This window comes from Oncorhynchus keta, chromosome 16 (assembly GCF_023373465.1).
Source record: "Oncorhynchus keta strain PuntledgeMale-10-30-2019 chromosome 16, Oket_V2, whole genome shotgun sequence".
Classification (NCBI taxonomy): domain Eukaryota; kingdom Metazoa; phylum Chordata; class Actinopteri; order Salmoniformes; family Salmonidae; genus Oncorhynchus; species Oncorhynchus keta.
Genome location: NC_068436.1, coordinates 4689810 through 4705177, shown reverse-complemented (window position 1 = coordinate 4705177; position 15368 = coordinate 4689810). Strand labels below are relative to the sequence as shown.

Below are 15368 nucleotides of genomic sequence, written 5' to 3'. Positions count from 1 at the left end.
TTACAATAAAAGTCCTTCCAAAATGACACAATACATTATTTACCATTAATTTCTAATGGGCACAAAATAATCTGAAACACAACCAAAATGAACTGCAAATACATTTTGTAGAGTTTGTAGAGTCACAAGCTTGATGTCGTAATTTCGTGCTAGGAATATGGGATCAAATACTAAACTTTTGACTACTTTATTTATAAGAGTATTTATGGTAACGGTCTAAAGATTATTTGACCGTTACCATTTGAGAGAAAAAATATTGTTAAACAAAATCTCTTTCTCTGAGCAATTGTATTAATAGAAAATATTATAATTTCCCAATTTATTTGAGCATACAATATAGCTAAGTATTTTTATTAGTTATTTTATAGTCATTATTGCTCATCTTTTTCAAGGAGGTAAATTTCAGACCCCACTGTATATTTCCACACTATGAGGTTGGAATAATACTGTCAAATTATGAAAATTATGATATTGCCCTTTGAGAGTAAGAGCGGTTTGAAAAGACCACCTGAAATTTCAGCCTTGGTGGAATGGAGTGTTGGCCTGCCTGGTGACATCACATGGTTGTAAATGAGTTAGAAGACCTATAAGAAAGGAGAGTTCCAAACCTCTCTGCAAATAACAGCGAGTTATCAGAATTTCCCCTCCCCACTCAGACCACTCCCAGACAGTCTTAGCAAAATTCTCACTTGTGAAATTGCTGCTAAGAAACTATTTTAGATTATTTTTGCCCATTTTAATTGAAAACAGTGACAGTAAATGCTCTTAATTTTTAACCCAGAAATGATTTGGTATTAAAATAAAAACATCTGCATTGGACCCTTAAAATAGCTCAAGGTACAGTGAAAAGTGAAAAGAAAGTGTGACCAAATGTGTAACAAACAAACGCACAACTCCCAAATGAGAGGATCTGAACCCTCCATCAAAAAAAATTACGTAAAGGAAAAACAAATCAACATTAGATTAACAGAAAAAAATTCCAACGGTATGGAAGGTTAAACAGTGATATTAGATAATTTATCAAGACTTAAAAATAGAATTAGAGGACATAGTGAACCATGCTGTTTATAGCGATAAGACATCCTAAAATATATCCTACCGGTTCGTATTCAGGATGGCTCTGCTAACACATTTAGACCTGACTGAGCCACTAATCAGCCTCCACTTTCCCTCCATGACGCATCACACAGTGTAAAAAGCGTGGAGGATATAACCGGAGCTATAGGCTTCTAGTTTCCTGTTTAAAAGTGCCACAGGGTGCCTGGTAAGTACTAAGGATAATGATAGTGCTGGGGAGCAGACAAGTGAATGAAGTAGGCCTCAGCAAACTTAAAACCTCCGATAACATTTGTTTTAATTTCCTAAATATTTTTTTTTTCTACACTTGTGCCTACTGAACTCAACACACAGTTTGCCACATTGATCCAGTAACCTACCTCTGCAGAGTGGGCAGAGCGAAGACAGAGTTCAGCGTCCTCCAGGGCCAATCGGTACTGCTGGAGCCCGGTGTAGGCCTTCACCCGTGACCACCGCACTGCATCATCCCCAGGATCTGGGAAAAGAGGAGGGAAGGAAAGAGGAGGAGAGCAGAGACAAATTATTTGATTTAAAAAAAATAGAAAAGTTTTAAATTTCAGACAAAGCCCAATTTCTAAATATTTTTTGATCTGTCACCGAAGATGACCATAACTCTAGGGCGAAACATCCGTGTCATGAGAAAAGCATACATTCAACATAACAGCAAATTATGACAGAATGAAAGCTTAGGCTACATGCATTGAAGGATTCCATGTCAAACACATGACATGAAGACACATAGACATTAAAACCAGTAGATAGTGATAGCACATACAATGCATTCGGAAAGAATTCAGACCCCTTCAATTTGTCCACATTTTGTTACGTTACAGCCTTATTCTAAAATGGTTTATTTGTTTCGCCCCCCTCATCAATATACACAAAGTATAACAATGACAAAGCAAAAACAGGTTATGACATTTTTGTCATTTATAAAATCAAATGAAAAGTGGAAACATGGCATTTAAATAAGCTTTCAGATCCTGCAGAAATGATTTGGTACCCTTCCCCAGATCTGTCCCTTGACACAATCCTGTCTCGGAGCTCTACAGAAAATTCCTTTGACCTCATGGCTTGGTTTTTGCTCTGACATTCACTGTCAACTGTGGGACCTTATATAGAAAGTAGAGGTCGACCGATAATGATTTTTCAACGCCGATACTGATACCGATTTATTGGAGGACCAAAAAAAAGCTGATAGCGATTAATCAGCCATTTTTTAATTTTTAAAATTAATTTGTAATAATGACAATTACAACAATACTGAATGAACACTTATTTTAACTTAATATAATACATCAATAAAATCAATTTAGCCTCAAATAAATAATGAAACATGTTCAATTTGGTTTAAATAATGCAAAAGTAAAAGAAGTAGAAGTAAAAGTGCAATATGTGCCATGTAAAAAAGCTAACGTTTGAGTTCCTTGCTCAGAATATGTGAACATATGAAAGCTGGTGGTTCCTTTTAACGTGAGTCTTCAATATTCCCAGGTAAGAAGTTTTAGGTTGTAGTTATTGTAGGAATTATATAACTACATCGGTTACACAAGCCTAATCTCGGGAGTTGATAGGCTTGAAGTTATAAACAGCGCAATGCTTGACACATAACGAAGAGCTGCTGGCAAAATGCACAAAAGTGCTGTTTGAATGAATGCTTACGAGCCTGCTGCTGCCTACCACTGCTCAGTCAGACTGCTCTATCAAATCATAGACTTAGTTATAACATAATAACACACAGGAATACGAGCCTAGGTCATTAATATGGTCGAATCCGGAACCTATCATCTCGAAAATAAGATGTTTATTCTTTCAGTGAAATATGGAACCGTTACGTATTTTATCTACGGGGTGGCATCCATTAGTCTAAATATTCCTGTTACATTGCACAACCTTCAATGTTATATCATAATTACGTAAAATTCTGGCAAATTAGGTGGCCCAAACTGTTGCATATACACTGACTCTGCGTGCAATGAACTCAAGAGAAGTGACACAATTTCACCTGGTTAATATTGCCTGCTAACCTGGATTTCTTTTAGCTAAATATGGCAGGTTTAAAAATATATACTGCTGTGTATCGATTTTAAGAAAGGCATTGATGTTCATGGTTAGGTACACATTGTAGCAACGATACGCAACAGATCGATTATATGCAACGCAGGACACGCTAGATAAACTAATAATATCATCAACCATGTGTAGTTAACTAGTTATTATGATTGATTGTTTTTTATAGGATAAGTTTAATGCTAGTGCTAATGAGAGGCAGGTGGTTCGAGCGTTAGACTAGTTAACTGTAAGGTTGCAAGATTGAATCCCTGAGCTGACAAGGTGAAAATCTGTCGTTCTGCCCCTGAACGAGGCAGTTAACCCACCGTTCCTAGGCTGTAGTTGAAAAAAAGAATGTGTTCTTAACTGACTTGCCTAGTTAAATAAAGATTAAATAAATTAGTTTAAAAAATAAAAACAAAAAAGTTGTTTCTTTCTTTTTTTAAATCGGCCAAATCGGTGTCCAAAAATACAGATTTCTGATTGTTATGAAAACTTGAAATCGGCCATTCCGATTAATCGGTCGACCTCTAATAGAAAGTTCTGTGCTTTTCCAAATCACGTGAGCTCAATTTCGAGTCTCAAAGCAAAGGGTCTGAATAGTTATGTAAATAAGGTATTTCTGTTTTTTATTTTCAATAAATGAGCAAAAATGTCTAAAAACATGTTTTCACTTTGTGATTATGGGGTATTGTGTCCATTGAATCCATTTTAGAATAAGGCTGTAACGTAACAAAATGTGCAAAAAGTGAAGAGGTCTGAATACTTTCCGAAATACCTGTACGTCATCCACATATTCGTACGGAAAACTCATGATGGCGCATGAAGTATGAAATATGTATTTGAATTTGAAGCTCCCCATATTGCTGAATGGAGCTGAATGGCAACAAAAAATGTCTTAGGATCATGGTCAAAGTGGCCGTGACTAGCAAAAGATGATGGTCGATGTAGTAGTTTTCATCCTACCTGAGAGAGACAACCCAACGCTGCTAGATGACGTCGGCATCAATACCGGATACCACGTGAATACCACGTGCATCAGGGTGCAATCACTATTTAATTAAATATATTGATTGGTAGCAAACTTTTGAAGAGTTTACCGAGGTGATCGAACTAGATCATAATAAAGACATTTTAGAGCCCAAAATGGGCATCAATTTTTTTTTTTTTAAATGAGTCTGTTCTAGCAAACTTCATTTACATAGGCTTTCTAGTGCAGACCAGGGTTTTTGGCACCACTAGGTTGCAGTAGCCAACCAGCAAAGCTCGTGACTTCCCACTCCAGACCGCACACTGGGGGCCTGTGAAGACCGTGACACAGTAGTCCTAGTTAATGGTCCAAGGCATGAAATTGATCCGGAAGGTCTTAAATCAGTCCGGAATTGGCGGCAGAGAGAAGCATCCTGCAATTCTATACATGGGAGAAACTTCTGAAGTGTGAAAGCTAATTTCATGCAATTCTAAGCATTTTGCCATGGCTATTTCTATGTTCTTATGCTCAAAATGTATTATTTTTTAAATCAACAGGGACCCCCAATCAGGGCCCCTGGGCATATACACTACGTAGCCTGTCAGTAATCCAGCCATGCCAAAAATACTTCTAAATTCAACGTTTTGGAAATTTCCACCGTAGCATTTATTTGGTGATTTCTAATTCTGAAAGAATACATTATAAAACAAGTATGTAGGTCAATTATATATTCTACATATTTTGTGTGGGTTTAGTCATTTAAGTTTACACTGAAAGCGTCTTTACATCCTGAAGATTGTTTTCTAAAACAAATATGATTTTTTTTTAAATATACTGTTTATATATATAAATATAAATCATTTTTATTTTTGTTGTTGTTGTTGTATGGAGGCTAAATGAATACAGGGAAAACACTGTAGACCAGGTTAAGCTTCCCAGCTTTCAGCTGAGGTCATAGACTAGGCCTATTTGGTCTTCTATGATGAATGTTCAAAATCATGTGCGTCGCTGGCAAGAAAAGAGACACACATTGTGGCATCTTGTTTGCGGTTTGTGGTCCAAGATGGGCCTCTGTGATTCTGAGCCTGTGGCTAGAGGTGACATGTCTACAAAACGCACAAGGGTTGCATCTCCATAGTTCAAAGTGGCTTCCTCTCCCGGTCTCCTTTCCCTCACCCACCCTGTCTCCTGTCCAGCAAGACCCCTTGATAGGAGACACTGTCTGGTTTGCTTTAACCTAACATGCCTTTGTAGATCAGTACAGATGAAGGACAAGGTCAAGAAAACTAAGCCCCTTTAGACTATTGAGATGCACCCCGGTGGGTTTTCCATTGTATTGGGGAAAAGACAGATAACGACTGTGATTCACTTCACTAGAAGGGGGATTACTCCATATTAGCTCATGTGCTTCAGGCTTGGCTAGCTCACCAAGTCTCAGACAGATACAGTGATGTCATAGCGGTGGCACCTCTTGTCTGGTTCTTGCTGCTCTGTGGTGGTGACCGACTATGCCACCAGCGTTGGCACTGCAACTGTGTCACACGTCTAGGCCCCAAAACCAAAGTCACCTCAGCGAAGTCCTTCGCTAACCCAAAATGCCACACTGGCTATGGGCTCCCACATTTGCTACCGTGTCTCACAGTTGTCAACATTTCCACATTAAACAATGTTGAAAGACAAGGGCACAACTTTCCACCTCTAGACCAAACAATGCTTTTTGTGCTCATTTAAACCCAAATCAAAGAAAGCAGCCTTAGGCTACACTTATATTCAATAAGTGCTCAAATATTTATTTATTAATAAGTGAGATCAGTTTAACGTCAAGAGAGAGGGGAGCCTGTGCAGTTTGATTAGTTATCTTCACAGAGGTGCAAGGGTCTTGGAGGTGACCTTATAATATGGCCGAGGTTATGAATAAGGAGTTTTCGCACCCCGCCCCACTGGGAACATTTTTCTCAAATCTAAAAATGCAAATCCCGTTCTGCACGTGTTATTTTACACACACATTCGCGGTTCTCTCTTTACCTACCCCTCAACCAATTTGATCCGACATGATGATGATGATGTATGCTGTCTCTCTGCCTACTATTTCTGGACAGCTGCGATTTGAACAAACCTTCCAAAAATATATATGAAGGCTACATTACAACCTTCTCATTCTGTTGTCATGGATATTAGCGTAGCACAAGCAAGACGGAGTCGACACATTGCATTGGGGGAAAAACAATTAGCGTTGTGTGTGATGATGTCATCTTTTTAAGTTTTGCTGCCATATAGCCTGCAGTCTGCTTCCTGTTGAGCCAATGTGTGTAACGACTGCCTGTCTGTGTCTTGCTTGTTTGATATGCTGTGCAGGCTCTAGCTTCTGTTGTGCTTATGTTTACAATAGTATATATTGATTTTTGTTGTCGTTGTTGGATTTTACAGTCCAAGAACTATGTTTATTTATACTATTTTGTGTACAAGCGGCAGCGGAGTCACAGAGTGACTGAGCAGTAGCTGACAGGAAGTAGGCTAGCGGATCTTGCATGAGCAGAAATCTTCTTATTTCTAGCAACAGCAAGTCGGGTTCCAGAAAATCCGGAACTCCATTATAATACTACATGACAGCATGAACAACTTCGGGTTGACTCAGATATCTGTCATCTTTATGTTATACCTCCACACCCCCTTATTAAATGTATAAACATACACCAGTTTAGCATGGCTTAGAACGGATGACTATTACTCTTTAGCGTTTATTTAAAAAAAAATATATATATATATGCAAATAAATGTCTTCTGAAGAAACAGCTTCTGAATATTTTGGTCTAATTGTGAGGTCAACAACCATACAAGAGATTGTTACACATTTTTCTCTCAACGTTCTCGCTCAACGTTCTCGCTCTTATCATTCAATAAGTATTTACTTGACACGCTAGGGCTACATTTAGCATGTCATTGTGCTTGTTATTGTGCAAATCATACTACTCGATGTAATAACACGCATCTACAGTACATAGGTGCCATTAGAATTCCTGAGTAGGCCTTCACATTGGTTAGTATCTGTAACTGTTGACCTGATCGATTTCAGACTTATTTTCCAGGAATAAATGGCTTTCCGAGAAGCTGAACCATCAAACAAGGCCTATGGCTGTCAACGTGAGATGTTGAGGTCGGTTTCGGTTCGATTGTTACAAAATAATGACGTTTTTTTCATTTTGGTTTCAATTATTTATTTATTTTTACATTAAATGCTCTATGCAACATAATGCTGAATGTTGAATGCTGTAACACAGAATAAAAATGAAAAGTCCCATGATGTTAGTGACTGCCCATTACTTATTAACCATCATTTACTCACATTTACTTTAATAATATATTTAAGTTGTTGTGTATATTGAATTTGTTTTATTTGATGACTTTATTACTTCATTCCAAGTCTTCATTTCATTTACAGGTAGAAGCATTTACTGGTGAAGCAACTGGTCTCTATCCCTCTCGATAGTGCATTTTTCTGTCTTCTCTTGTGTCTGCCCCCACACTAACTTAACATAGCAGGCCTAAAAGGCTGCGTTTACACAGGAAGCCCAATTCTGATATTTTGTCCACTAATTGGTCTTTTGACCAATCACATCAGATCTTTTCACATTGAGAGCTTTTTCAGAGCTGCTCTGATTGGTCAAATAACAATTAGCGAAAGAAAATATCAGAATTGGGCTGCCTGTGTTAATGCAGCTGAAGAAACAATGGCTGGACAAGTAGGCGAGCAATGGATTATGGTAATTTGTTGTTAATTGTGATGTTTTCTGCACTAAACTATGTAAAATGTTGGCATGATGTAAACTACAACTCCCTACATCGCACAGTTTGGGCTTGATCTGATTTCTCTAAAGAAACAGCACTGAGCTCAAATAAGTTTTTTTTTTTAAACAAACAATGGAATTCAGATAATTTAACAGATGTCGGTCAATTAGTTGTTTAAAAAACGAAAAATAACTGAAATGTTGGTTAATCGCTCAGTATTACCCATAGGAGACAGAATGACAACTTTCAGGAATCTCTTAGGTATTTTTTGTTTTTTAAATATCACTAATTGTATGTCTGGTGTCATTAACCTCATCTAATTACTGAAGGAATCTAGACACAGCCTACAGCAATGACTGTAGTCTTCCGTGCTGTCACTTTTTATTGCCTTTGCAATATTTGCATTGACACTCTCTCTGCATTTGGACTTTTTAGTGTCTTATGTACCAGTAGAGATTTGGCAACACACAGGTATACATCCGTTTAAAATGCCACCACGTGAACTGCACCGCCATGCCTTGATTGGGCAGCACATTTAGTCTTTTTCGGACTTTGAGAGGGGACCAAACGTTATAACATGACTGTTTGGCAAACCCATCCCCCGCTACTTAGTTACAAAACGTTCCACTGTGTCACGACCTGCCTTATGAAACTCGCTGCTTGTGCGCATGCCCAATTTAAGAAATGTTGTAACAGGGTGGCACGAGGGTTACATCAGTGGCACAAAGGCTGCGTTCACGCAGGCAGCCCAATTCTCATGTTTTCCAATTATTCGGTCGTTTGACCAACCACATCTGATATTTTTCAGATCTAATCGGTCAAAAGATAATATTTGTGGGGGAAAAAAAATCAGTTGGGCTGTAAACGCTGCCAAAAAAGCTAGTCAAACACATGACAATAATGGTTAGTGGAACTCCCCTTCCCTACTCTTTAATAATAAATACCAGAAACAGTAACAGGGAATGACTAAAATTACTTTGTTTTCATGCTTTGACATATTTCCTAAATGTCTCATCATAGCATACAAAACAAAGGGAAGTGATATCCACAAGCCTTTCCTCCCCCCACTCACCAGATTCAATCATATCTGTCGCTAGTGATACGGCCTCCTCGAAATGTTTCCTTCGAGACAGGTCTTCAATTTCACTAATAGCTCTAGACCTTTTCAGCTCCTCGGGAAACCACTTTTCCAAAAGTCCGAATAGAATCACATTCGTTTTAAGCTCCTTCGGCATGCCTCCTACCTCGCTACACAGCTTGCATTTGGAGAGCAGCTGATGTTGTAAACATCTCTTACAGTACGAATGTCCACAGCCGATAGTCACGGGCTCGCCTAGAAATCTGTGACAATTCGAGCAGTCAAAAACATCCTCCTCCCCGGCGTTATCCAAAATATGTAGCTTTCGTTCCGAAGGCGCCTCGTCCTTTCCCAGCTTTCTCTTGAAGTTGCGCAGAATACAATCCACTAAAGTGCTCATCTGCTCCGGCCCTACAGAACCATATCTCAAGGCCATCGAGTAAACATCGATGGCTTCTTTGAGACGGTTTTCTGATGCCAGTGCATCAGCTTTTTGTAAAATAAGTGTGTGGTGGTCTACATTATCCTGCTCCTCGTCCCAGTCGTATTCTGGTTCGATGAAGAATCCTCTTCTGCCTTCGACGTCGTCCTCTCTGTCGGGGTGTTGGACCGACATTGTAGGCTAGATGATCGGCATACAATGTATGCCGGTTATTATAAATGTATTTAAAAACTGTGTTTAGCCATAGCTGTAGCCTACAATGTGTCTCTAGTTTATGTGCCAGTAGAGACTTGGCAACATACAGGTGTACACCCGTTTGTTACGTAAAAATGCGACCACGTGACCGGAATCACAGTTCCTTGATTGGCCAATGAGTCTCGATTATAAAACCTGAGTTTAGAAGTTTCATAACTACGAAAAGCATCTGACGAAGAGTGCGCAGACGCGTAGTGTATCACATTGAGATTTTTTTTAAAATCATTTAAATATAAAAAGAGGCGCGAACAGCTTTTTTTCGCTGTGCTGTCACTAAATAATGAAGTGGCGTAAATTTCAGCTAAACCTTGGGAATGGCAAAGTAGTAGGGTGTGTGCTGCATAGATGGTTGTCCTTCTGGAAGGTTCCCCCATCTGCACAGAGGAACTCTGAAACTCTGACAGAGGGACCATCAGGTTCTTGGCCACCTCCCTGACCAAGGCCCTTTCCCCCGATTGCTCAGTTTGGCCTGGCGGATAGCTATAGGAAGAGTCTTTGCGGTTCCAAACTTCTTCCATTTAAGAATGATGGAGGCCACTGTGTTCTTGGGGACCTTCAATACTGCAGACATTTTTTGGTACCCTTCCCCAGATCTGTGCCTCAACGCAATCCTGACTCGGAGCTCAATTGACAATTCCTTCAACCTCATGGCTTGGTTTTTGCTCTGACATGCACCCTCAACTGCACCATTATATAGACAGGTGTGTGCCTTTCCAAATCATGTCCAATCAATTGAATTTACCAGTGGACTCCAATCAAGTTGTAGAAACATCTCAATGATGATCAATGTAAACGGGATGCACCGGAGCTCAATTTCGAGTCTCACAGCAAAGGTTCTGAATACTTATGTAATAAGTTATTTCTGTTTTTTATTTTTAATACATTTGCAAAAATGTATCTTAAATAGTCCTCCTCCTCACACTTAACCTGCTCTTGACCCCCCTCTACCGACAGCTATGTTATTGAGGGAAAATGTACTTTCTATGCCTGTGAAATGTGGTTGTCCCACTTAGCTATCTTAAGATGAATGCACTAACTGTAAACCGGTCTGGATAAGAGTGAGAAGATGTGCATGAAAACGATTCGTCTCTCGTTGAACAATAAAGACTTTATTGAAGAATCCCTACTCTTGACCAATCACCGATGATTCTTCGGCTCCGAACTTCGGGCTCTAGAAAAAAAAACATATGTGTGTGCCTGAACACTGAAAAAACGCTCACCAAAAAAACATCACAAAATCTTGCCCTAATATATGCACAAACTCTTCCGAACTGTTTCGGATGAGACGCATGTGGATCGCTTTTGTGGAGCGAGAAACCTGCCAAAAGGTATCGTACGTATCGTTAGGATCGTAAGAAAATCCATACGCAAATTGTTAGTATAGTAAAAAAAAGCCATGCGTGAAACATGAACTTAAATGTGAAGATGCAAACATCAGGTTACGATGATGGACTAACATTTTAGGCCTGTTGCAATTCTGACGTGCAATAATACCTTTTAGAGTTTTGGCAGTTTCATCTCACCAACCAAAAACCGTTCACCAAACAACCTGTAAAGAGTGCTACCCTAACAAGCATAACATAGTATAAAACCGGAAAGAGGTGTCCTGCACATTTTCAAGTTAAAAGTGTCCATTGTCTGTTACTCCTCAGTTTAGTTTACTTCACATTTAGGTTTCTAATGTAATGGATTTGTTTGCCACCGCAAGTCTAGATAACACTAGCTGCATTGTGACTACAACAGTGACGTTTGAGTCGTCTAGGTATATTTCTTTCTACAGCATGGGCATATCTCTGGGTGACGTGGACATCCCCATGCTTGCACCTTATCAATTTATGACTTTCAATATTGCATCATCCCTTTCTCTGGGCTCTGTCTGTATTCATAACCAGTAGTATATACCAGGAATAATGAATCATAACCAGTAGTATATATCAGGAATAATGAATCATAACCTGTAGTATATACCAGGGATAATGAATCATAACCAGTAGTATATATCAGGAATAATGAATCATAACCAGTAGTATATATCAGGAATAATGAATCATAACCTGTAGTATCTACCAGGAATAATGAATCATAACCTGTAGTATATACCAGGAATAATGAATCATAACCAGTAGTATATACCAGGAATAATGAATCATAACCTGTAGTATCTACCAGGAATAATGAATCATAACCAGTACTCTACCAGGAATAATGAATCATAACCTGTAGTATCTACCAGGAATAATGAATCATAACCAGTAGTATATATCAGGAATAATGAATCATAACCTGTAGTATCTACCAGGAATAATGAATCATAACCAGTAGTATATACCAGGAATAATGAATCATAACCAGTAGTATATATCAGGAATAATGAATCATAACCAGTAGTATCTACCAGGAATAATGAATCATAACCAGTACTCTACCAGGAATAATGAATCATAACCAGTAGTATATATCAGGAATAATGAATCATAACCAGTAGTATATATCAGGAATAATGAATCATAACCAGTACTCTACCAGGAATAATGAATCATAACCAGTAGTATATATCAGGAATAATGAATCATAACCAGTAGTATATACCAGGAATAATGAATCATAACCAGTTGTATATACCAGGAATAATGACTCATAGAATAATAATAGCTGTTTGGTGAATCTATGAATTATGTATGACCACTGGAGTCTTTGCCACTCAAAATATATTTTTTTATAGAATATTTTGATATTTATTTCATCACTCCAAATCTTGCCAAAGCATATTCTGTAGGAGGGGTTAATATGAATTCAAAATAATTTGACGTGATTTATATGAATCAGGTCATGAACATATGGACTTTGACATGAACAAGGGAGAGGTTAAATGTAGGCTAAGTCTGGCATAAGCTTATTCCCAGACTTTACAGTAACTCTGTTGCCGTGGTTTTAGGTAGTCTCTGTATAGGCTATTCCGGCCATCACGACACTGCTGCCCAGGTGAAGAGCTTGTGATCTCCATACAGAACCACAGCACCATGCCTTTCGGAAAAGCTCCCCTCAGCCTCAGAAGATGCCCTTCTGGAGGAATGCCGTAATAGTCATTATAACCTAATGTAGACCTATTTGCCTACTAACAAAATAAAGTGCAGAGCATGCGTTCTAAAACAAGCTCTAGACTTTTTGTTTTGGAAATTAAACCAAAAGGTAAATTGTAGTAGGCTAGGAGTTGGAGGGTTGTTGGAAGGAGCCGGCCTTGATTGCACAAGTTCTACTTGGCAGCAGACACATTATCTCCATTTTGCCCACGCTTGTTGCACTTTATGGTCACGGTGTCCGAAAACAAACACTTGTTTTTTTTGGTTAGGATCATGAGGCGAGCGAGGGTGTGTGGTATTGTACAAAAGAGAAGGTGATCATTTAAACGGCCAATAGGTCTGTGATGTTGAAGCTTTAAAAAGGTTGACATGATGTAAACTCACAGATGAGGAAGTCATTCAACTGAATTATTAACAGGGTGACATCGCCCTCTGCTGGACAATATGATTATCTCACCACACAGATTTACGCAATGGTTTAATTTCCGGTAGTAAAAAAACATTTTCAAAAAGTGCAGTAATCATCAAGTGTAAAACAGATTCATGTCATAAGCTAAATATGACATGAATCTGTTTAACACTTGATGATGATTTTTTTCATGTAATGACATCTGATCTGCTCAAAGAAAAGATTGTAACTGTAAACAATTTCATGATACAAATTGCTTACCACAGGGTTCCCCAACTACTGGGGCCTCTCAGGGGTGCCTGCTTAGTCCCCTCCTGTACTCCCTGTTCACCCACGACTGTGTGGCCAAATATGACTCCAACACCATCATTAAGTTTGCTGACGACACAACAGTGATCTGATCTCCAACAACGATGAGGCAGCCTATAGGAGGTTAGAGACCTGGCAGTGTGGTGCCAGGGCAACAACCTCTCCCACAATGTGAGCAAGACAAAGGAGCTGATCGTGGACTACAGGAAAAGGCGAGTCGAACAGGCCCCCATTGACATCGACAGGGCTGTAGTGGAGCGGGTCAAGAGTTTCGACTTCTTTGGTGTCCACCACCAACAAACTATCATGGTCCAAACACACCAAGACAGTCATGAAGAGGGCACAACAACACCTTTTCCCTGTCAGGAGACTGAAAACATTTTGCATGGGTCCCCAGATCCTCAAAAACTTCTACAGCTGCACCATCGAGAGCATTCTGACCGGTTGCATCACTGCCTGGTATGGCAACTGCTCGGCATCTGACCGTAAGGCGCTATAGAGGGTAGTACGTACGGCCCAATACATCGCTGGTGCCAAGCTTCGTGCCATCCGGGACCTATATAATAGGCAGTGCCAGAGGAAGGCCCCAAAAATTGTCAGAGACTCTAGTCACCCAGAAAACAGTTATAGACTGTCTTATGGCTTGGGAGTTGAAAACAGTTAAAGACTGTTTTCTGCTGCCGCACAGCAAGCGGTCAAGTCTAAGACCAAAAGTCTCCTTAACAGCTTCTACTCCCAAGCCATGAGACTGCTGAACAATTAAATGGCCACTGGAATATTTACATTGAACCCCCCCCCATTTGTTTTGTACACTGCTGCTACTCGCTGTTAATTATCTATATCTATGCATAGTCACTTCACCCCTACCTACACGTACAAATTACCTCGACTAACCTGTACACCTGCACATTGACTCGGCACCGGTACCCCCTGTATATAGCCTCATTATTGTTATTTTATTGTGTTACTTTTTATTATTTTTTACTTTAGTCTATTTGGTAAATATTTTCTTCACTCTTCTTGAACTGCGCTGTTGGTTTAAGTAAGCATTTCACGGTAAGGTTTACACTTGTTGTATTCTGCGCATGTGACAAAGTTTGATTTGAATTCTCAATCAGATGAAATGCACAGCTAACTCAAATGTAATTGAATTCATAAATGTAGGCACTAATTATAGCTAATATTCTAATTCTCTAGGTCCTCCATTCCCAAACCTGAAGCACCCTGTCCCCAGCAGGAAAGACCAGGAAAATGTGTTAGCTTAAGCTACAACTTCCTATTGAGGAAATGTAAGATATTTCAATTTTCTGACACGAATAGAAGCATATACAAGCAGTCAATGACTTTAGTTTTATAAAGCCTCTTTTCCATCAGCAGATGTCACAAAGTGCTTATACAGACACCCAGCCTAAAACCCCAAAGAGCAAGCAATGCAGATGTAAATCAAATCCAATTGTATTTGTGACATGTGCCGACTACAACAGGTCAAAGACCTTACTTACGAGCCCTTAACTCCCATTCAGCATGATATTCCATACTGGCATTCAGCTCCGCTTTCAATAGACCCCCCTTCTTTAGCATCTGCTCTAGACATTGAATATACTGGTCATCCACTGCATTATGAGCCATGTCCATCTTCTTTACCACAGCAGTAACTTAAAGAATGTAGAGTAGTTAAACATATTATTTCAACCAAGAAAAACTGTCAAATTACCCATGTGGGACCCAACTTTTCATGACAATTTCTAATTCTCTTAATAACTATAACTCTTTACACTCAGGGGAATTGGCCTGTATGGCGAGGGCCAAATTGAAATGTTTCTCACTAAAAAATATAGGAGACGCCTATGCATAACCATGGTAAAACTGAAAGGGAACACTTTGGAGATGAGGAAATGCTCATAACAAAG

The 15368-nt window shown here is 39.2% G+C and overlaps 1 protein-coding gene and 1 long non-coding RNA gene across 3 annotated transcripts in view; one reads left to right on the top strand and one right to left on the bottom strand.

Annotated features, from left to right (window-relative positions):
• LOC118395519 (LON peptidase N-terminal domain and RING finger protein 1-like) overlaps positions 1-9748 on the bottom strand; it is a 22881-nt gene extending 13133 nt beyond the window's left edge. For both annotated transcript variants that reach the window (XM_052464454.1, XM_052464455.1), the window contains exons 1-2: positions 8958-9748; positions 1437-1552 (exon numbers count right to left, since the gene is read on the bottom strand). In XM_052464454.1, the coding sequence (XP_052320414.1) occupies positions 1437-1552; positions 8958-9579 (738 nt within the window). In that variant the 5' untranslated portion in view covers positions 9580-9748. The remainder of the gene's footprint in view (positions 1-1436; positions 1553-8957) is intronic.
• On the top strand, positions 7260-15368 carry LOC127907917 (uncharacterized). Its single transcript, XR_008065540.1, has 3 exons — positions 7260-7860; positions 14656-14747; positions 15297-15368. It is a non-coding gene; the product is annotated as an uncharacterized LOC127907917 (long non-coding RNA).